Genomic DNA, 21,939 nt, shown 5'->3' with positions numbered 1-21,939 from the left:
AGGAGGGATGGACAAGCTTGGAAGTCTGCTAGGGAGCCATGGGGAAGAGTTGTGCAGCGTCATGAGAAGGGAGGAGTAGTCTGGCATCTCTGCAAGGTGTTGGGTGGCTTCCTTGAGGTCCTTGTGATTGAAAACTGAGGTCTGCTCCTAAAGAGCCATCTCCCATTGTTCTCTTCAGACAGCACTGACAGAGGCTCTGCTCGCCAATGCTTGCTGGTGACACTGGAATCAGGCTGCACTTCCTTGTGAGAGCTGGTGTGCTGGTGAGGTGGCACTTGGGAGACAGGTAAGGTGAGAGCCCTTTGGATACTGCTGTCATAGGCGTACAGTCATCGAGCTGTCGGTTGCACTTCCCAGTGGTGTGAGCATCTGTTTGGAAGCAGAGCCTCTGGCATTGACTTCTACAAGCTTAGACCAAGCAGACAGTGTCAGTCCTTACCACTTCCCTTCACCTCAAGGAGCTCTGCTGGCAAGCTCTCCCTTGAAAACACTGTGAGCACATCACGGTGGAAAGCATTGAGGGACTGCCTGCCTCAGGCTTGGGCACAAGCAGTTTCTGCGCAGCCTGCATCCCTTTAGCCCACACCAGCAGCCCCACTCCCATCTTTACGGCCCTGCTAGGCTCAACGCTCCATGGAGGACTCACCTCTGCTTCTGAATACTAGCGCTTGTGCAGTAGACGGAGGTGGAAAGCTGTGGGCTCTCACAAGCTTTCAACATCAATACTTACCCTGGCCTCTGCTCTTGAGTCTGGTTCTTGTTTCCTTCTAGTCCCAGCTGCACCTCACTCCTCAGTTGCTGCTAATGCGCTTCTCATTCACTCCACGTTGGTGCGCACCAAGGGATCCTGCAGCCTGGAGTCAGCTGGGGTGACTGGCAGGAAATGCTTCAGACAGGCAGTGCTGCAAGAGTGCAATTGCGTAAGTTGATATGGCTGAAAGGTTTTCCAAATTAATTTAATATCACTCAGTTACTGCTAAGCCATGTTTGATTCATGGTATACACAGCAGTCTTTGAGGTTTCTGAGAAAATGCTCCAAGGCTGTGTGGTCTCCCTGAAAATAAGGGACAGAAGCCAAGAGCTGTTGGTTCTATGAAAGCATCAGCTTAGGCAGGCATCCGTGGGCTTGTCTTTAACATACCTTGGCACTGCCCGTGTGTCTTTCACCAAAACTAGACGCAAGGCGTCATGCATCAGGATAATCCAGCTCAGACGGCTGATAGAGCACTTGAGACTTCACAGTTGTATGTGCACATTGTGCCTCTGAAAGGTCTCTGAAGGGTCTGAATGAAGGAAGAAGTGTTTGACAACTTACCCCTGTCCTTCTTCCCCAAACCATATTGTCTGCTTTAGCCTGTGGACAGGCCAAAAGTGAGCTACAGGTATGTGAGGAAGGAACGGAGGGGTACACCCGTGAGTTTTCTTCTTTTCTCTTGCCTGAGGCAATGCCATGTGCAGCCTGTTGTGTGGGAGGTGACAAGGCTGACCTTTGAGGTGGTGTGTTGAGGAGGGTCCTGGTGCCACGCAGTGTGTGAGAAACGGGCCCTAAGGAGCAGTCCTTCCAGCACATGGCCCCAGGCAGGGCTCAGTGTTTGTCCATGGCAGAGAAACTAGGAGCAGGTGGAGAGATGGCATGATTTAGGGGCACTATCGATGTGTCGTAATGCTGCACTGTGTACCAAAAATCGTCTCTGTCAAGGAACCGTCAGTCGTTCACGGCGCGATGAACTGTGACTTCCAATAAGTTACTCAGAGACTGATGCTTAGGGTTTGTGATGGCTGGGATGAGAAACAAAAGCAGGGGGAGGAAAAAGGAAAGGGCTCACCCTCTCTTGCCTCTCACGTGGGAAGTAAGCTGTGCTGAAAGGCCAATGGGAGAAGCATTAAGAGTATGTGAGGGCAGGAGCAGGGCAAGGAGCTTCTGGAGAACAGAAGAGAGCACAGGCCGCACTATCAGTAGTCTCTGCAGCAGTGGCCAGCCTCTAAGTTTGCAAGTCCACAATCCAGAGTTTGCATTATCTTCTCCATTCCCCCAGCCAGGGAAAGCAAGAAAATCAATGCAATATCCCAAGATTTATCAGAAAAAAACCCCAAAACCAAGATGGCACTGTTAATAGTGTGTATGCAGAGGAATCTACGTTCTTTATTCTCTAGACATTGATGTAGCTACAAAGACTAATTACAGAAGAAAGCAACCAAGAGGTTCACATTTTGTGCAGCCCTCGGGTCACTTTGCTGCCTCATGACATCCTCACTCTTCCTCTCCTATCTTCTTGCCATGAAACTCCCGACTCTTCACTCGCAGCTTGTTGACCTGCGACTCTGCAATGTCAGCCCGCTCCTCGGCTTCCTCCAGCTCGTGCTGGATCTTGCGGAACTTGGAGAGGTTGACGTTGGAGAGCTCCTCCTGTGCGGGGAGAGGGAGTCGGTGGTGAGGAGCCCAGGGCAGGGGTTTTGCTCCTCCTGCACCTCGGCCTTGCGGGTCTGTGCCTCTTCCCTGGGGGAACGCTCAGACCTCCATCCCCCACCCACCACTGCTTACACATAAGCCTCGAACAGTCCTCCTCCTCCTCCCTTTTTTAAAGTATCCCCTACAAACCAACTAAAACAGCTTTTGAATTGTTGATGCAGTTTTGCTCCCTGGAATATGCAAATGATGATGTACAGCACAGCAGTCTCTGGTTTTAGTTGAAAAAAAAAGCTGTTTGGGTTGCAGTTTTTTATTGTTTACGCTCAAAGGTTAGTGCTGAGAAAAAGCAGCAGCATGACGAACATGTGTACTCCCTAAAGGTGACATTATATGGTATCCTCCGAGAGGTACCTGCCCCCTCCTTCCACTCCGCACTAGGTGAGTATAGCTTCTCCTTCCTTCTCCATGTCTACTTTGACAGCACTGTCAGGTAACTGCTCATCTCCTTCCGTAGCCATAAAATATCCCCCACAATCCACCCTCCTCTTCCAGACACTGTCTGCAGTCATATCTCATCACTTTGTCTTACGAGGAACATTGCTTTGTAGAAGAAATTAAAACTTATTTCCAGTTCAGCAGATGAGCTAAGCATCTCTGTCTCTTGTTCTGGATCAGCGTCCTAGGTCTTCACTCTCTAATAAAAGGTGAAGAACTTAAAGGAGATGAATCAGTTAGAACCCATCCTCATTCCTCTCACAAATCATTCACTCATCACAGGGCATCAAAACCTGTCTATACTGGCCTATGCAGGAAGGAACCTGACTCAGAAATTTATCAGCTGAGATGTTGGGTTTGAGTCATGTCTGTCAATCTGTTCTCCTTTATAAAAAAGATTGCAGGATACCCTTACATTATACGTGACAGGAGAATGGCCAAAAGAAAACAATGTCAACTACACTCTCAGGATTATGTTCCTAGAGATGGTAAATGTCTTATGAGTAACCATTCCATACAAGTTTACAAAGAGGATTTTCTTGTAGGTAACACTAAAGCATTCACAGATGACTGGCCTTTCTTTTTCTTCACTTGAAGTCCATCATTGTTTACCACTTTATATGCTTTCCAAAGAACACATTCATTTCCATATGATTTGTATTCATCCTCAGAAAGTGATGTTTCTTACCACTACAAGTGATACTTACAGCCTCCTCAGCTTGTCTCTTGTAGGATTTCACCTTCATTTGCAGCTTGTCCACCAGATCCTGGAGCCTCAGAATATTCTTCCGGTCTTCCTCAGACTGAAGACGTTGGCAAACAGGAAAGAGACTGAATTGGTTTCCCCACCATAAGAGTTAGCAATTCCCCTTGGCAATCAAGTGCAAAAATTTTAATTTCCTGTGAGAGGGTGAGTCAGCCCAAGGAGGCCTCCTGCCGTACCTGGTAGGTCAGCTCCTTCACCCTCCTCTCGTACTTGCGCACACCCTTCACGGCTTCAGCGCTGCGCTTCTGCTCAGCATCCACCTCCCCTTCCAGCTCCCGCACCTGCAACAAGAAACCCAGCTTTGGAGATTCCCCGGTATCTCCCCAAGGGACATGTTCACTCATGCACAAATAAAAGCCCTACGCACTCTGGCCTCCAGCTTCTGGATTTGTTTCTTGCCTCCCTTCAGTGCCAACTGCTCGGCCTCATCCAGACGGTGCTGCAGGTCCTTCACCGTCTGGTCCAGGTTCTTCTTCATCCTCTCCAGGTGGGCGCTGGTGTCCTGCTCCTTCTTCAGCTCTTCTGCCATCATGGCTGCCTGATGAGAGCAGAGAGGCAAAGCCGTTTTGGGGCTGGAGGCATTTTGGGGGAGAAGACATCCACCATCAGCCATGAAAGGACCCCCCGACTCACATCTGTGATGGCCTTCTTGGCCTTCTCTTCAGCATTGCGCGCCTCCTGGATCGTATCCTCCATTTCACTCTGAATTTGGGCAATGTCTGTTTCCAGCTTCTTCTTGGTGTTGATCAAACTGGTGTTCTGTGCAAAGAAAGATTGCAAGACTTGTATTCTGAGGGCTGCAGTACTAAACATACCACATGAGCCAGGTCTTTACTCTTCAAGCTTGCAACTAAAAATCCGGAATTCTTTAAAAAATTGAAATGTGACGGGTGGGATAAGGTGAGGGGCGCTGAGTGTGCCTTCCCTTGTGGACAGCAGTAGAGAGGCCATTCTAGACCACTGTCCTGCCCTATCCTCTGGTGCAGAGCAGCTCTCCGTGTTTATTAAGTGTCAACACAACTGCTTTTGGTACCAAGCCTGACCTGGGTATGGAGGAGCTGCACACGTTCAGTGGCATCCAGAAGCTCCTGCTCAGCCACTTTCCTTGAGCGCTCCGTCTGCTCCAGGGCTGCCCGCAGCTCCTCAATTTCAGCCTGCAGCAGGTTTGCTCTGCGCTCCACCATGGCCACCTGCTCCTTCAGGTCCTCCTGTGTCCTGAGAGCATCGTCCAAGTGTATCTGGGTGTCCTGTAAAATAGGCAAGAGCAATTGCAAGGTGGCAGTGTGAGCTTGGGTGCCAAAAATATCAGGGATGTCATTTCTCTTTCTGTAGATTTGCTGAACAGACCTTGAGCACTCCCTGTGTGTTTCTCAGGTTCTTTTGTGCCTCTGCAGCCACGCGGTTGGCATGGCTCAGTTGGATCTCCATTTCATTCAGGTCTCCCTCCATCTTCTTCTTCAGCCGCAGGGCTTCATTCCTGCTCCTGATCTCAGCGTCCAGGGTGCTCTGCATGGACTCCACAATCCTGAGGTGGTTTCTCTTCATCTGGTCAATCTCCTCATCTTTCTCCGCTATCTTCCTGTCAATCTCAGACTTCACCTGGTTGAGTTCAAGCTGGAGGCGCAGGATCTTCCCTTCTTCATGTTCTAGGGAGGCCTGCACAATTGCACACAAACATTTGTAACATCAATAAAGCTACTGCTTGCTTTCTAGGTCATTAGAGAATGCTTCAGGAAACCTGAGCTGGCTGCACTCGCCAGCCAGAAGAGGGCAGGACCAAGCAGCTCTTATGCATATTTTCCCATTACTTCTATTTTCAGTGCAGACACCAGTGACTACGGGCATGTACCTCAGCTTCCTCCAAAGCAGCCTGGATTTCAGATTTCTCCTGCTCGATCTGCTTCTTGACTTTCTCCAGCTCATGAATGGCCTTTCCTCCCTCGGCAATCTGCTCCGTGAGGTCAGAAATCTCCTCTGTGGGAACAAAGACCAATGGCATGGTCAGGCACAGAGCAGAATGGGAAGAGCCCTGTCACACCAAGGTGACCAGCATCTTTGGTGACCTGCAGGCACAGACCCATACGGAATGGTGGTAGCAGCGGACAGGGAGAAAGGCCTGCCAGGAGCAGAGGGCCAGGGACTTACGCTGCAAGTTCTTGTTCTCTCGCTTCAGCGTTTCCAGGTGGTCCAAGGACTCCTCATAGGCATTCTTCATCTTGAACAGCTCCGTGCTGAGAGAGCGAGACTCCTTCTGGGAGGCCTCCAGCTCAGCCTGCGTTTCCTCATACTTCTGCTTCCACTCTGCCAGGATCTGAAGAGAAACGGGGCGTGAGTATGGATGTGGCAATCAGGAGGGGAAGCTCTGCCCAGGAGCCCCAGGCTTGGAGCCCAAAACACCTTGTCAAAGTTCTTCTGCTTCTTATCCAGAGCTGCGCAGGCAGCATTGGATCTCTCCACGTCAATCATCAGGTCCTCCACTTCATTCTGCAGCCTCTGCTTTGTCTTTTCCAGGGAGGCACATTTGGCATTGACAGCTTCAACGTGTTCCTCTGCATCCTGCAGGCGCTGTGCCAGCTTCTTCCTGGGAGGAGATAAGCACAGCTCATAGTTATCATAGAGGAACCAGTGTGATTTCTACAAGAGTATTCGTAATCATTTTGCAGTCTGCAGTCACTGATTGTACAGCATCATTCATGCAGTTCTTAGCCTTGCCTTTTACTAAACCACTAAATCTTCTATAGCATAAAGCCTTCCACTTTCTGTTACCCCTCCCCAAAACAAATCCTTGATTTATTCCTCCGAGTATTCCTTGTGTGTCTCTTCCAATGTTGCCTTTGAATTTTCAGTTCCCCCTGGCTTCTTCACACCCTATCACTACGTACTTGGCCTCCTCCAGCTCCTCTGTGCGCTGAATAGCGTCCGTCTCGTATTTGGTTCTCCACTGGGCCACTTCGCTGTTGGCCTTGGACAGGGCACGCTGCAGCTCCCCCTTGGCCTCCTGCTCCTCCTCATATTGTTCCCGGAGCAAGTCACAGTCGTGACGAGCAGACTGCAAGCTGTGGGCCAGAGCGTTCTTGGCCTGTGGGGAGACAATGTGTTTGGGGCAATGAATTTCCTGTGAGACATTGGAATGTTAACATAGCAAAAGTTGTTGAAAACTCTTTGAATCTGACATTTAAAAGTCAACCCAAGGGAAAAAAAAGTACATTGATTCTGTGTTCTCAGAAGCTTCTTATCCCTTATTTCATCAGAATCTAGAATGTTACCTCAGGAGAGATCATGGGTAACCTCTACATGAAAAGTATAAATCTGGGAATTTTTGAATACTAAAATCCTATGTTTTAAAGTTTCAGCTTCTGTTATGGAAAAGTACAATAAGAAATGCATTTTTTAGATATATCTCAACTTTTTTTCATGTCATTATTTATCCCAATAAAGACCTAAATTTTTCTTTCCCTGTCTCAGTATTCAGGTTGGAGGAGATGTCCTCCTCAACTTTTATTCCCACACTAAAGAGGAAGGTGGTAAAATTGTCCACTGAGTTTGAGAGCACCCAAATTAAAATTACATGGGTAACATATTCTGATTTTATATGAGAGTGGGAAATATCCTGAAAGAAAATGGAATCTGAATCCCAAGTCAACAACCCTACAGGAAGTACATTTACCTTTATTTCTTCCTCTAAATGTCTCTTTAGTTCCTCGATCTGTTGAGTAAATGCCTGTTTGCTTCTGGATAGCTGAGATATCAAAGCATCCTTTTCTTCCACCTGGCGTGAATATTCACCTGAGAAATTTTACAGATATACAGTAATTTAAAAAGCAATACTCAAGCAATGTGTCTTTAAAGCACTATATATCAATTTACAGACTATAAACCAATTTGAGTAAAACTCAACTTTTTTACTTGTCATCATCAGTTAGACGTTTTCCCTTTCCAGAGGGGTGCGGGAGTGTGTTACCTGCTTCTGTCTGCAGACGAGCTCTTTGAGTATTGAGGTCATTGATCATGCGCTGATGCTCCTCTTCCTTTGTCTTAATCTCACTCAGTTGGTCTTCCAGAGTTCGACACATTTTCTCCAGGTTTGCCTATATGTCAAGTACATGCAAGGAAAGAGGATTAACAGTAAATTCTACCATGTTGTTCTCATGATAAAAAGCAACACAACTGTATGTGGTAGCAAAATGTAATCAGAGATTCAAAATCTTGTGTCAGGTCACATATCATAGGGCATTAATTTAACAGAAATTCTTTACCTTGGCTTTGGAGACAGACTCCATGTTACTGGCCAAGTCGTCAATCTCCATCTTCAGCTCACTCTTCTCCTTCTCCAGCTTCTGCTTCACTCGCTGCAGGTTGTCGATCTGCTCCCCAAGCTCAGCCGTGCTGTCCGCGTGCTTCTTCCGCAGGGCGGCAGCCGTGGCTTCGTGCTGCAGCGTGGCCTCTTCGAGGTCGCGACGCATCTTCTGAAATTCTGCCTCACGCTTCTTGTTCATATCGATCTGAGCTGCGGTAGCCCCTCCTGCTTCTTCCAGGCGCTCGCTGATCTCCTCCAGCTCCCTCGAGAGGTCAGCCCGATGCTTCTCTGCTTTTGCCCGAGAGGTTCGCTCTGCCTCAATTTCCTCCTCCAGTTCCTCAATACGCGCCTGGGGAACATTAGGCACCCTTCACACCCATGCCCTTCTCCTTCCTGACCCAAGACTGCCTGAAAGAGGGGAAGGAACAGACACTTGCCTGCAGCTCCTTGATCTTCTTCTGTAACTGCATGCCCAGGGCTTGCTCGTCCTCGATCTTGCTCTGGATCTGGCTGATTTCAAAGTCTTTCCTTTGGGCAAAGCAAACCATGTTAGAGCTCAAAGAACACAGACAAGTCCACCAGCCCAGCACTCAGGTGCCCCACAGCCACACTCACTTCTTCAGTTTCTCATCCAGCTGCTGCTTGTCATTTTCCAAATCCATTATACTGTCATGGGCCAGCTTCAGGTCTCCTTCGAGTTTCCTCTTAGCTCTCTCAAGGTCCATGCGCAGTTTCTTCTCCTGTTCCAGGGACCCTTCCAGCTAAACAGAACAAGATCATCAGTGCTCTACAGCCAGGTCTAACTCTATACCTGTCCTGTTCTTGCTGTATGGCTGTGTGCTTACATCGTCCACTTGCTGCTCCAGCTTGGTCTTAGCTTTGGTCAGCGTGTTGACTTTGTCCTCTTCTGCCTGCAGGTCATCCAGTGTCTGCTGATGGGCCTCTTGGAGGGCTTTCTTCTCTTTTGTCAGCTTGGCGATGGTCTCATCCAGGGCTGCCATCTCCTCTGTGAGGTTTTTCACCTTTGAGAAGAAGGAAGCAAGTGCAGATAAAAAAACGTTGTTTAAAATTTTTTACTGTGTAACAAAACAGAGGTATTTTCTGTAAGAGTGACATCTTCTGCCTCATACCTTATTTTCTGTGGCATGTTTTTCCTTCTCAACCTTTGCCAGTGTTAACTCAAGATCGTCAATGTCTTTCTTCAGCTCTGAACATTCGTCCTCCAGTTTCCTCTTCTTGGCTGTCAGCTCAGCATTAATTTCTTCCTCATCCTCGGCCCTTTCAGTCACTTCTTTAACTTTGGCTTCCAGCTGGATTTTGGTTTTGATGAGCTGGTCACATCTTTCCTCAGCATCTGCCAAGCTGTCTGCTTCCTGGTATGAAGACACAGATACTCTTCATTTGTTTTCTGAACTTTTCTATGCAAATTTGTTAAAATATGGCCTGAAGTTGGCCTCTCTTCAAGAACTTTAATCTTCCCTTTTTTCTTAGGTGAATTATACATCTCCTCAGCTGGAAACAATATTGATTCCTAAACTTTTTTGTCTCCTAAAAATGGCCCACAGAAGTGGTATGTGTGAGAATTTCTCATTTACCTAGTAGAGAAAGGGCTTGGAGACATACTCTTCACAGAATATTCAGTCTTTCCTTTTGTAACAGAATCATTCTGTATGTTGGGAATAAAAGCTCTGGTAGTCTCAGCAATAATTTAATAGAAAGAAGATTACTTTATCTCTAAATGTATTAAGATTGCTGCTTGTACAAGTGAAGTCTTACCCTTGTAAATCATATACATTTGTGTCATCCTTCCATACTGTGTCTGGACTGGTATATGCTGGTTTCAGTTGATCACCACATCATCTTATTCTTTGGCGGGCTTTTGGTATAATGAATTTGTTTTGTACCATATGAATTTGAATGGCAAATATCTTATAAGAAAGTCCAACAGGGCATTGATTTTTCTCCATATAGCAGGGAAAAAATAGGTAACACGGGATTCCCGTTTTCTACAGGAATGTTCAAATAATTGTGTAATTAATTGAGTGTTCCCATTTTAGTTCGTAATTTAATCAGTAGATTAAGATGGCTTTGTAAGATGTTATTTGAATATCAAATAGTTTTGTGTATATTTTTAAGCAATATTTTATTTTGTGAAGTGCTGTATGTCTACAACGTTCATAGGATTGCAGTGTTATAATTAATATTTAAGATTGAGGGGTCTGGCTATGAAGTTATCTTTACTGAAAGAATGTTCCTTTCAACTAAAAGCTAACAGTCCATGATTGCTTCCAACTCCTCACTTCTGAGGTAATATAACACCAGGTGTGCCACTCCTATAAGCTCCACCAAGAGCCAGTCTCTCCATATTGTCATGTTATTTCATAGGATCGTAGAATAGTTTGGGCTGGAGGGGACATTTAAAGTTCATCTAGTCCAATGGCCCTGCAATGAGCAGGGACATCATCAACTAGATCAGGTTACATTTACTCTTTGAGTCCTTAGAATGTTGCAGCTACTTATGTAGAACATCCCTCCCAAGGACGGTTACCAGGCATTGTTAACATTGAAATTTTTGTTTTTCCTCACCACTTTCTTTTTTTCTAATAGAGCTTATAGGTTGGGTCTTGACAATCAATTGGCAGAGAAAAGGGAAGCAGAGGGGGAGATGCCGCCCAAATATTCCCTCACAGTGTTTATAGTTAAAAAATCTTCTGTCTGACGTGTTCTAAATTGTGCTCCCCAGAATGGGGGCCCCAACACAAGTACATTACGGAAAGATGGCTTTTAGTGGAAAGGAATGTTCTTTTAATAAAGATAATGTCTTAGCCAGACCTGTAAATCTTAAATATTAATAATTTTACCACCACAGGATGTTTTTGTAGAAAATCCAGATTAGAGATGCAAAAAATAACAATGTTCAAAAAACTTGAAAACTTCTGCTTCATTATAAATTTCAGTTATGACATTGATTCATACAAATTACGCCTAAAGCATACAGAGCTCTTTTGTGTAATTAACAACTGAGGGAAGCAGAACACACCCCCGTCCCCGGAAGGTGTGACTTTTTCTCGGAAACAGGAACTCTGCATCTATATAGTCTTAGACTAAGGAGAAATTCGAAGCCGTATTTCCCAGTTACAGAGTGAATGATTAACTTCTAGTTATTAAGCAAAGGAAGGATGTCTTTTCCTGCACATGAATTCACAAGTATCACTTTCAACTCTGGTTTTCATTCACACTCCAAAATGAATTCATTGTTCTACATCCTGGTGACATGTAGATAACCCTGCAGGACTCACCTGATCAGAGGGAGTTGGGGGTTCAGCCAAAACTCTGCTCTGAGTATTTCCTGTTGGCTAGCTATATTGGCCTCCTTCCTCTGAAAGTGCAAGAACACTAACTCCCACTTGGCGCTCCCTGCTTCTTTGCACTGTCTGTCAGAGTGCTAATCACACGACTCCCAGATGCCGATTTTCTCCACTTAACATACATATGATAGATAATTCACCAGATACCTGACTTTTGGTCTTCTAGAGTCTGACTTTTTGCCTCATAAAGAACAGTCTGAATGTATAGACTCCTTTTCTGAGTGATAAATTAAAGGTCGTAAACTCACAGCCTGCACTTGGAGCTGCAGATCATTTTTCTCCTGCAGCAGGGCCACCATTTTCTCCTCCAGCTCCTTCCTCTTTGCCTCAGACTTTGCAAGCTCTTCCTTGGTTTTCTCAAACTCTTGTTTCATGTTGGCCATCTCCTTTTCAGATTCTGCGCTCTTCAGCAAGGGCTTGATCTTGAAGAACAGCTTCATCCAAGGCCAGTGCTTGACATTCATGAATGCACGAACATTGTACTGGATGCAGAAGATGGACTCCCTGAAGCATAATTCAAATGTACATTGAATATTTTCAGTATGACAAGTGCCAGCACTTTCCCCCAAGTACAATGACTTTAACTGAAGATGAGGAATGTCTACCTCCTCTCCACCATTCTCTGGTACTCCACTCTCATCAGGAAGCCCCTGCACCTGGCCTGTGTGCGAGTGATGATCTGTGCCAACTTCTCATCTCTCATCTCCTCTAGGAGTCCCAGCAGCCCAGCTTTGAAGAACACCTTGAGAAAGAGAATGTTGCAGCACATCACTGTCAGGTAGAGCAAAGCACAGGCACAGAGTGAGTGAGTGAAGGAGGGTTTGTACCTTGGTGTGGCCAAATTTGTACTGGGTGTGGTCCACATCAATTGAAGCAAGAAGCTTCTCAGAAGCCTTCTTGCTATCAATGAACTGCCCCTCTGGGATGGCACTGGCATTAAGCACCTTGTATCTGTGAAAAGAGAAAGAAGAAGACAAGGTTGTTTTTTCCCAACCAACCCCACCATCTCATATATAGCTATTTTTGACAACAGAGTCCAGCCTGAATTGAACCTATATGAATGAACCAGCATTGCTTTTAATGGTGCGGAGAAGTGCAGTGCTGTTACCTCTGTTTGAAGTCGGCATAGAGAACTCTGCTGGGGAAACCTTTCCTGCAAATTCTGATGCCTTCCAGCACGCCATTACACCGCAGCTGGTGAAGTACCAGTTCATGCTCCATGGCACCTAGACATTCAGAGTGTAAATGAGTACAATCATTTCCAGCACAGAGGGGAGTAGATGTATGCAAGTTCTATTTCTGCCTGAGTGTTTTACCGGGTGTTTTTGTTTCATTTGGGATGATGCAACGGACAAAATGGGGGTGAGTGCTCCGCAAATTGGTCATCAGCTTGTTTAAGTTCTCCTAGAGGGATAAGTTAGTAATGTCAGTTTTCTGTGTCCAGTGTTTGATGCATCAAACCCATGGTAATGCCTTTATGACTTAGCTGGGTTTCAGCACACTCAGGAAAAGACGTAGAAACCAAATATTTCTTCTATTTGAAGACACTTAACAACACTTTTACAGACTGAAATACTACTATCTTGCTATTGATCCAGTGTAAACTAATATAAAACTTCTCACTTTCGCACAAAGTAATTAACTTATAGATTTTTCTTTTTCTGTCTTCTAAAATCAATCTACTTAAGTTAAAAATAGTGGGGTTATTTTTTCAAATAAGATAAATATCTCCTTGGAGAATGTTTATAAAGAGACTTTCAATTTCCCAGCATATCAAACTCCCAGAAAGGTAGGAATGCTAAAATTATATTTCTAGTCTGACCCAAAGACATAAAAGTAAAAAGATCTGAATTATATCCTCTCAAAAAAAAACCCAAACCCAAAAAAAAACCCCCACCCAACAACCAAGATCCAGGATTTTCATTGTCTTTAAAGACTGAATGCTTATTTTTGAACATGACTTATTAATAATATTGATACTGATCATGGAAAACCTGATGTGGAATTTCCAAAGAATTTTACCACTGTTACAGCAGTGCAAAATAACCCTTTCAAATTTAATATTAGCTCACTCCCTCTCTCTGTATTATTAAGAGAAAACAAATGCAGTACTGTACTCGGAAAAGAGCTGAGACAGTCTGGAAAGAAGAACCCTTCTTCTTCCCACCCTTCTTGCCACCACCACCAGCAGCCTCTGAAAATGGAAGAAAAGAAAAAAAAGTCTTAAAATATGGATGCTACAAATTGGAAACTACAGAACACAAAACAACTTTAAATTTGTACTGCTTTAAGTCTACATCAACATTGTCCCAAACTGAAAATATAATTTTTCACAGAGCTGACCTGCATCTGCTCCACCATAGGAGGCAAAGAGTAAGGCCAGTGTTTTCAGCGATGATTTCTGGTACAACCCAATGACAGTTTCGTTCAGGGGGTCCTTGTTCTTCTCCAGCCAGCCAGTGATGTTGTAGTCCACCGTGCCAGCGTAGTGCACCAGGGAGAAGTGGGCCTCAGCCTTGCCTTTGGCAGGTTTGGGCTTCTGGAAGTTGCTGGACTTTCCCAGATGCTGGTCGTAGAGCTTGTTCTTGAAAGAGGTGTCAGTTGCCTTGGGGAACATGCACTCCTCTTCCAGGATGGAGAAGATGCCCATGGGCTGGAAGGCATTACAACAGACAAGAGGGAGAAACAGATTAGAAAGCCGACATTCCTTGGTTGGATAGTTCCTGGAGTCAAAAGAGAGCGCTGTGCATTTCATGGCAATAAGATAGAGAAAATTAACTAAGGCTCAACTATTTTCAGTGTTGCTGTTTCATTTGTAAATGTATAACATCGCAAAATACTATCTTCTCCATAAAACCTCTTTACTTACAGAACATGATAGTCTTTTTTATAACTTTATGTTGTAATCTGGAAATGAATACCCTCACCGTTTGTCCTGAAATCTGAATATGATATCCAGAAGCACTTCCACCCTCTTGCCACTTTCACAGGGTATATATTTGAAAAAACCAGAGTATTCTCACATGCATCTTAAGTACGTCTCTCGACAAGCATGGAAGATCCAGCGTATAATACACTTGAACAGCAAGGATACCTTCTCAATGAGCTCAATGCAGGCAGCCAGGTCCATCCCAAAGTCAATGAACGTCCACTCAATTCCTTCCTTCTTGTACTCCTCCTGCTCCAGCACGAACATGTGGTGGTTGAAGAACTGTTGCAGTTTCTCATTGGTGAAGTTGATGCACAGCTGCTCAAAGCTGTTGAACTGCCAGACATAAAAAGATAACATAACTTTTTCAAGGTTCAGCAATAATATCAAGGTGTTCTATTGTGCAATCCTAATTCATCATGGCTGATACTTTAAATCAAGAGGATGATGAGAAGAAGGACTTGGGGATGTTGGTTAATGAGGAGCTCAACATGAGCTGGCAATGCGCACTTGCAGCCCAGAAAGCCAACCATATCCTGGGCTGCATCAAAAGAACCGTGGACAGCAGGTCCAGGGAGGTGATTCTGCCACTCTGCTCCGCTCTTGTGAGACCCCACGTAGAGTACTGTGTCCAGCTTTGGAGTCCTCAGCACAAGAAGGAAATGGACCTATAGGAGCAGGTCCAGAGGAGGGCCATGAAGATGATCAAAGGGCTGGAGCACCTCTCCTCTGAGACAGGGTGAGAGACTTGGGGTTTTTCTGTCTGGAGAAGAGAAGGCTCCAGGGAGACCTTAGAGTGGCCTTCCAGTATCTAAAGGGCCCTTAGAAGAAAGGTGGAGAGGAACTTTTTAGAAGGGCATGTAGTGGTAGGATGAGGACTAATGGCTTCAAGATGGCTTCAGTGGCTTTAGATTAGATCTCAGGAAGATATTTTTCACTGTGAGGGTGGTAAGACACTGGCCCAGGTTGCTCAGAGAAGCTGTGGCTGCCCCATCCCTGTAAGGGTTCAAGGCCAGGCTGGATGGGGCTTTGAGCAGCTAGGTCTAGCGGGAGGTGTCCCTGCCCAGGGCAGGGGGGTTGTAACTAGATGATCTTTAAGGTCCCTTCCAACCCAAACCATTCTGTGATTCTATGAAATACAAGATCTCTTACTGTGTAGTTTTTCTGTGCTGTCTCTCTAGAATAGGCTTTGCATGTAGAAAAGAGAGAAGGTTTCAAATTCAGTGTAATTCGGAGATTAGTTATGGGGTTTGGTTTTTTGTTGGTTTGTTTTTTTTTTTCCCCGAATTAAAAGGGTGATTCCAAAAGCCCTGCAAATAAGTGTAGGAAGATACTAACTTCTATTAAAAATGTGTCTCAAAATTCACATTACTCTCAATTGTCCTACAAAAACACTAGGAAAACTGTGTTCCTTACATCAAAGATCTCAAAGCCAGCAATGTCCAGGACACCAATGAAGTACTGTCTGGGCTGCTTTGTATCCAGTTGTTGGTTGATACGAACAACCATCCACAGGAACATCTTCTCATAGACAGCCTTTGCCAGGGCACCAACAGCATTGTTCACCTAAAGAAAGGAGAAAGGTTTGGAGGTTGCTATAGACAGCAGAGGAGAATCAACAGGAACCATGAAAGCGTGTTCCAGGTTTACCACATTTTTCCTACCTGCTGCACAGTTTGACCCTTGGTCACATATTCATTCCCCACCTTGACTCGGGGATAGCAGAGGGCCTTGAGCAGGTCTGCTGAGTTCAGACCCATCAGGTAGGCAGCCTTGTCAGCCACTAAAGAGCAGAAAGGAGTAAGAGAGAAATAAATATTGAACAATTCCTGAAATATGGTCCTTGAGGGACTGTCTCAAAAGTAACAGCAATGTTCCCTGTTACACAAAAAATATCTGAATCAAAGCTACAAAGTTAATTTCTCTGTTGTCTTCAGGATTCAGACTCTGCATCACTTTCTGAGCTCCAGTTTCTACAAATGTTCTTCAAGAGAACTCGTTGCTTTCATCCTTTTTAAACATGACTATGGGACTTCACACTTTCTGGTCGTATAGCAAGAGGACTAATCACTCAGAGAGCTGGAGGCATGGATTGTACTTCCTGCTGTGACAGAGACTAATCAAATACACATCTCGCATCAGAGTTACCCCCAATAGGTGCAAGTAAATAGGAGCACAACCTCCCACCTTGTTAGAGATGAACCACTTTACTCCACAATACAGCAGAGATTTCAAGGTATATTCCAATGAAAACATAACTAATTATCTTACAGGAATTAACAACCATGCCTCCTGGCTTCCTGGCAGTGTATGTCAGATCTCTTATGAAGTAGTCACAGAATAAAATTACAGGTATCACTACATAAGATACACGTCCTAACTCTCATTTAGCCATCGAACAAATAATGGTTTAGTTTACACTTTTGCATATTTAAAGCCTGAAATCTGCTTAAGTCGTTCTTTTGGAAAGCATGCTGAATCTGCTGATACCCTCTGTGCCATCGGGCTCTGCCTGCTCCTCTCGTTGTTTCTGCTTGAACTTCAGGTTCCCGTAGTGCATGACAGCCCCTGTCAGCTTGTAGATGGCTGTCTTTTCATCAGCAGAAAAGCCCAGGATGTCAATGGCACTCTGGCAACAGAAACAGTAAAGTAAATGGCTGAGAGAGCTGGGACTCTTTAGTCTGGAGAAGAGAAGGCTGAGGGGAGACCTCATCAAAGCTTATAAGTATGTAAAGGTGGGTTAAAGGAGGAGGGAGCCAGACTCTTTTCAGTGGTTGCCAGTGAGAGGACGAGGGGCAACGGGCACAAGTTGGAACATAGGAGGTTCCACTCAAATATGAGAAAAAACTTCTTCACGGTGAGGGTGCCAGAGCCCTGGAACGGGCTGCCCAGGGAGGTTGTGGAGTCCCCTTCTCTGGAGATTTTCAAGACCCGCCTGGATGCAGTCCTGAGTAACATGCTCTGACATGCTCTGGGCAATCCTGCTTCAGCAGGGGAGTTGGACTAGATGATCTCTATGGTCCCTTCCAACTCTAAAAATTCAGTGAAATTCAGTGAAAAATGTATATGTAATAGGGCTCCTATCCACCAGATGACCTGTTTTACTTACATCTGTAAATTACTTACATCTGTAGCCATGAGCTCCTCCTGGTCATCAATGCTGGGAACAGTGATTTCACCTTGACTCACAAAGTGGAAATCATAAGGGTTGGTGGTAATGAGGAGCATGTCTGAAAGCAATAAAAGAGAAAAAACAATCTTACTTTAGCTTTCCAGATGACAAAATGAGCTATTGCTCAAAAAATTAGTAACCTTCCTACCAATTAACTCTGGCTTCTTGTTGGAGGTGATCTGATAAAATATGTGGTAGCTTCTTTCTGCCTTGAGCTGGAAAGTGACTCTGGACTTCTCCAGCAGATCTGTCATGGAAGGTAGGACAGAGTTACCACAAGAACTGGGGAGAGGTAAAAGGAAAGGGATCAGGCCAGGAGAGTCTCTTACAGGTTTCAATGTCAGCAGAAGCCAGTTTGCCTGTGGCTCCAAAGTGGATTCTGATGAATTTGCCCTGTTAAGGAGAAGAAGCAGCATTTCAACCTAGGTGCATTTCATTGCCATCTCCTTATGTGAGAATAGCACTAGCCCATCACTACTGTTATAATGAGGAGGGATTTGTCTAAAGTAACAACTTACAAAGCGCGAGGAGTTGTCATTCCTCACGGTCTTGGCGTTTCCAAAGGCCTCCAGCAGTGGGTTGGCGCTGATGATTTGATCCTCAAGCGTTCCCTGCAGGATGATAATTATTCAGTTACAGTGTTTAGTTGACAAGACAATTACACATCGAATGTTCAGTATGTTCTTCCTGACTCACCTGCATTTTGCCTGACTGCTGCTCCTCCTTCTTCTTCTCCCCACTGGCTGCAATTGTTGCAAAGTACTGGATGACACGCTTTGTGTTCACAGTCTTCCCGGCACCGGATTCTCCACTGTCCAACCAAAGAGAGAAGCAGAGAGCGTGTGGTCAGGCAGGAGGTCCCCTGGCACTGGGCAGCCCCGCAGGGACCTGAGCAGGGGGTGTACATACGTGATCAGGATCGACTGGTTCTCGCGATCTGTGAGAAGACAGAAATAAAAAAGATTTTCCTAATACTCATGAATAACAAAGAACTCAAAAACTAGAAGAAAAATATTAACTGAAGCTTCCAGAGAGTTCAGGGATGGAAGACAATGAAAAGCCTTGGGTACTTTTGATGCACCCAGCAGTACTTCAGTTATTATCAATTGAATCAGTGAAGACATCACTTCAAAGTAGCTTTTGTAGTCTTATGCCTTTCAAGATGCTGTCTTTTCATCAGGTGACGTATTTCTCTCTTATTAGGTAAATACATGTAATGAAAATATTGAGGTTGGGCTTTGACAGAATGAAGCTAAAATTTTCCTGAGTAAACTTATGAAAATTTGAAGGTGTCACAAGCAACAGAAATATCATCTGACCAACCTCTTTCACTATTTTTCAAATCTTTTTTTTTTTTTGAACCCTTATATGTACAAAAATTATGTATTCCTGAGGTCATACATAGACGGTTAATTTTTCATTTTTCTATTCTTGATCTATTTCCCAGTTTGTAACAAAAGAACAGGAAAAGAATATCTAAAATCCTGCACATCTTTGATTTTAATCCACAAATAGGGAAGAGAAAATAAGAAGCAGAAGGAAGAGGAGAAAGCAGAAAGAATTCTTTTTAAACCCTTCAACTTAAATGCTAAAAGCTGAATTTTTTTCCTTGACAGTGTTTTCTGAGATTTACTTTTCACTGTAAGGTGCAATTGATTTATGGTTGCATAGACCAGTGCAGGAGTTACATAGATCATTAAAGGTTGTATGTACTTTAGACCACCCAGTGATCTTTTTCATCATAAATACCATTTGCAAAAAAATCAAGCAAAGGTTATGTACTTGTTCAATGCAGAGAAACTATATTTAACTTGTTAGCACTGATGCTTGCAAATTTGAATTGGCTGTAGACACATTGTTTATAAGGTATGCGCGATATTATTGTACTCACTCTGCACTCTCTGACTGAGACTAATTTAGTGATTAAGATACATAAAACTATGCATAATGTAAGATCCCATTACAGTCAGTAAACTCTACACCAGAAAATAGGTGTCTTCTTTCCTTTGAATTTACTCCTTATAGATTATTAGAGCCACCAAGCTTGTGAGGGGTCTAGAGAACAAGTCATATGAGGAGAGGCTGAGGGAACTGGGCAGGTTTAGTTTGCAGAAGAGGAGGCTGAGGGGAGACCTCATTGCCCTCTACAACCCCCTGAAAGGAGGGTGTAGAGAGGTGGGTGTTGGCCTCTTCTCCCAAGGGAACAATGACAGGACCAGAGGAAATGGTCTGAAGTTGGGGCAGGGGAGGTTTAGATTAGATATTAGGAAGAATTACTTTCCTGAGAGGGTGCTCAGGCCCTGGAACAGGCCCAGGGAGGTGGTGGAGTCGCCATCCCTGGAGGTGTTTAAGAAATGTGTAGACATGGCACTTCAGGGCATGCTCTAGTGGCCGAGATTGTAGGGTTGTTTTTTTTTGTATGTGTCTGGTTGGACTTGGTGATCTCAGATCTTGTCATTTCCAACCATGACGATTCTGTGATTATTCTCATTAGGTCCAGGTCTTTATTGATTGTAATGGGGACCTCACACAGACCATTAGACTTAAGTGTATTGATCTTCCATTGATTTCAAACATACGGTATTTTAAGTGTTGCACAATATTTCCAGAGATACCCTACATTTCCCCCTGCAGATACCTCATTACAATAGCAGTTCAGAGGAAGTCAAGAACTCACCAGTCAGCATGAACTGATAGGCGTTGTCAGAGATGGAGAAGATGTGTGGAGGGGCCTCCTGGCGCTTCTTGCCTCGGTAGGCCAACACCACCTCCGGGTTGTACACCGGCAGCCACTTGTAGGGGTTGACAGTGACGCAGAAGAGACCCGAGTAGGTCTGCGAGGAAGGGAGACGGCACGTTGGCTTCCACTTGGCCACTTCCAGAGCAGTTCCTCCCAGCTACCCAAGGGAAGAGTGCTGCTGGTACTTACGTAGATCATCCAGGCTGCATAACGCTCTTTGAGGTTGTACAGCACAGCAGGTTCGTGGAGGTGGGTCATCATGGCCATGTCCTCGATTTTATCATACTTGGGAGGGTTCATGGAGAAGATTTGATCTTCCTTCACGGTCAGGGTCTACCAAGGAAACAAAAGATCCATGTCTGTCAGCTAAGAGCTCAGAGTGAGAATCAAATGGTGTCCTTCAGCCTCGTTTTTTCCTCACCTCTCCTGCTTCAGTCTTGACAGTGACCTTCCCTGCTTCTCTGCTCTGGATTGTCCCTTTCACAAAGGATTCTTTAGGATGTGCCACAAAGACCGATGTCTTGGCATCAAACGGCTTGTTCTGGGCCTCGATTCTCTCCTTTTCTGACTTTCGGAGGTAAGGAGCCGCCTCCCCAAAGACAGCCATCTCAGAGTCTGCAGAGGCCATGGCTGCAGTTTACTGAAGAGATGTCAGCAGAGGTGTTTGGTATGGAAAAAAAGGGTGTGGTTCACTGAGAATAATAATAAAATCCATATCAGTGAGAAAACTCTTATGCTTTTCATCTAATAAATTGCTAGCTAGTGTCCCAGAAAATGTCTTAGAAGTAACCACTGAAATCCACTTTGATTTTAACTTAAAAGTACCTAAGTCCCACTAAAAAGCAAGACTTAGTTTTTAAAAATACATAGGCCTTATAATAATAGATAGAACATCTTCTAAATATTGACTACAATACGGTAACTTGATGAATTCCACCAGATTTGTGGTCTTCTCATAAAAGAATCTACAGCCAGAGAAAATCACTCTGTTCTGGTCCTTAATTATAACTGATGAATATTCAAGAGAGTACTTTCCTGTTAAAAGTGTGCTGAAAATGAAAAATTATGTCACTTCTTAGATCTTTCCTATTTTCAACAGTCTAGCCTAAATAAAAGTCAGCAGAAATACAGGAGGGTTTACAACGAGAACTCATGCAGCTGTATAAAAGTCCTGTCCTAGACTGTAGTCTAGGAGTGCATTATTCAGGGTGTTACCTTTGGAGAAAGGCTTGTGTCCTGGAAACTGGCCAACCCTGTAAAATAGGAATATCAGTTGTTTCTTATTGCTGCAGGTAATTTCAGAGATAAATTATAGATTGAAGATACAGACATGCATTGAAATTGTATTGAAAATTTTTGTTCAGATGGGCACTCCCTCATGGAAATGGTTTCCAGAGGCAGGAGAACTGGAATGGGATATTGCAAGGACATTGTCCTCTTTCTTCAAGCTCACAAAATGCATGTACCTACCCTGAAGCCTTCCGTGGAGACAGGCCAGACTTGTCCCTGGGAGATTTTATAGCGTCTCGTCTGCAGATGCTGCAGATGCTCCCCCTTTCTTCGGTCAAAACATTTCTGGCAAACCTTCTTTGGCAAAGCATTGTCTGGCAAACTAAGGGCATAATTGTCATTTGATTTGAATGATATAATTAGAACATTTTTATATCTTACTGACTATGTGAATACATCTATAAATAATTTGTCAAGAGTGTTAAGGAGAGAATCTAGACTACTCAAGGCACTTAGAGAACTTGGATGCAGA

At 44.5% G+C, this 21,939-nt stretch overlaps 1 protein-coding gene and 1 long non-coding RNA gene across 2 annotated transcripts in view; one reads left to right on the top strand and one right to left on the bottom strand.

The window, feature by feature from the left end:
* LOC141472962 (uncharacterized) overlaps positions 1-21,939 on the top strand; it is a 78,612-nt gene that overhangs the window by 6,887 nt on the left and 49,786 nt on the right. The window contains exons 3-4 of the long non-coding RNA XR_012463548.1: positions 179-286; positions 11,731-15,004. This is a non-coding gene — a long non-coding RNA (uncharacterized lncRNA). The remainder of the gene's footprint in view (positions 1-178; positions 287-11,730; positions 15,005-21,939) is intronic.
* Positions 2,106-20,805, bottom strand: LOC141472956 (myosin heavy chain, skeletal muscle, adult-like). The gene is made up of 38 exons (XM_074160249.1): positions 20,599-20,805; positions 20,367-20,510; positions 20,115-20,271; positions 18,347-18,374; positions 18,134-18,248; positions 17,956-18,048; positions 17,767-17,830; positions 17,586-17,684; positions 17,392-17,495; positions 16,756-16,894; positions 15,930-16,048; positions 15,682-15,831; positions 14,431-14,601; positions 13,680-13,989; positions 13,454-13,530; positions 12,653-12,740; positions 12,445-12,562; positions 12,164-12,287; positions 11,942-12,078; positions 11,585-11,840; positions 9,099-9,341; positions 8,814-8,990; positions 8,584-8,729; positions 8,406-8,496; positions 7,928-8,317; positions 7,633-7,759; positions 7,339-7,457; positions 6,554-6,750; positions 6,069-6,252; positions 5,817-5,982; positions 5,521-5,645; positions 5,019-5,327; positions 4,715-4,918; positions 4,305-4,430; positions 4,039-4,209; positions 3,848-3,952; positions 3,613-3,708; positions 2,106-2,407 (listed from the first exon to the last, which is right to left on the bottom strand). The coding sequence occupies exons 1-38, from the start codon at positions 20,803-20,805 to the stop codon at positions 2,252-2,254; spliced, it is 5,832 nt and encodes a 1,943-aa protein (XP_074016350.1). The 3' UTR covers positions 2,106-2,251.

The sequence above is a fragment of the Numenius arquata genome, chromosome 17, assembly GCF_964106895.1.
Source record: "Numenius arquata chromosome 17, bNumArq3.hap1.1, whole genome shotgun sequence".
In the NCBI taxonomy this organism is placed as follows: Eukaryota; Metazoa; Chordata; class Aves; order Charadriiformes; family Scolopacidae; genus Numenius; species Numenius arquata.
The sequence above is the reverse complement of the archived record's forward strand: the minus strand, read 5'-3'. Positions and strand labels throughout refer to the sequence as shown.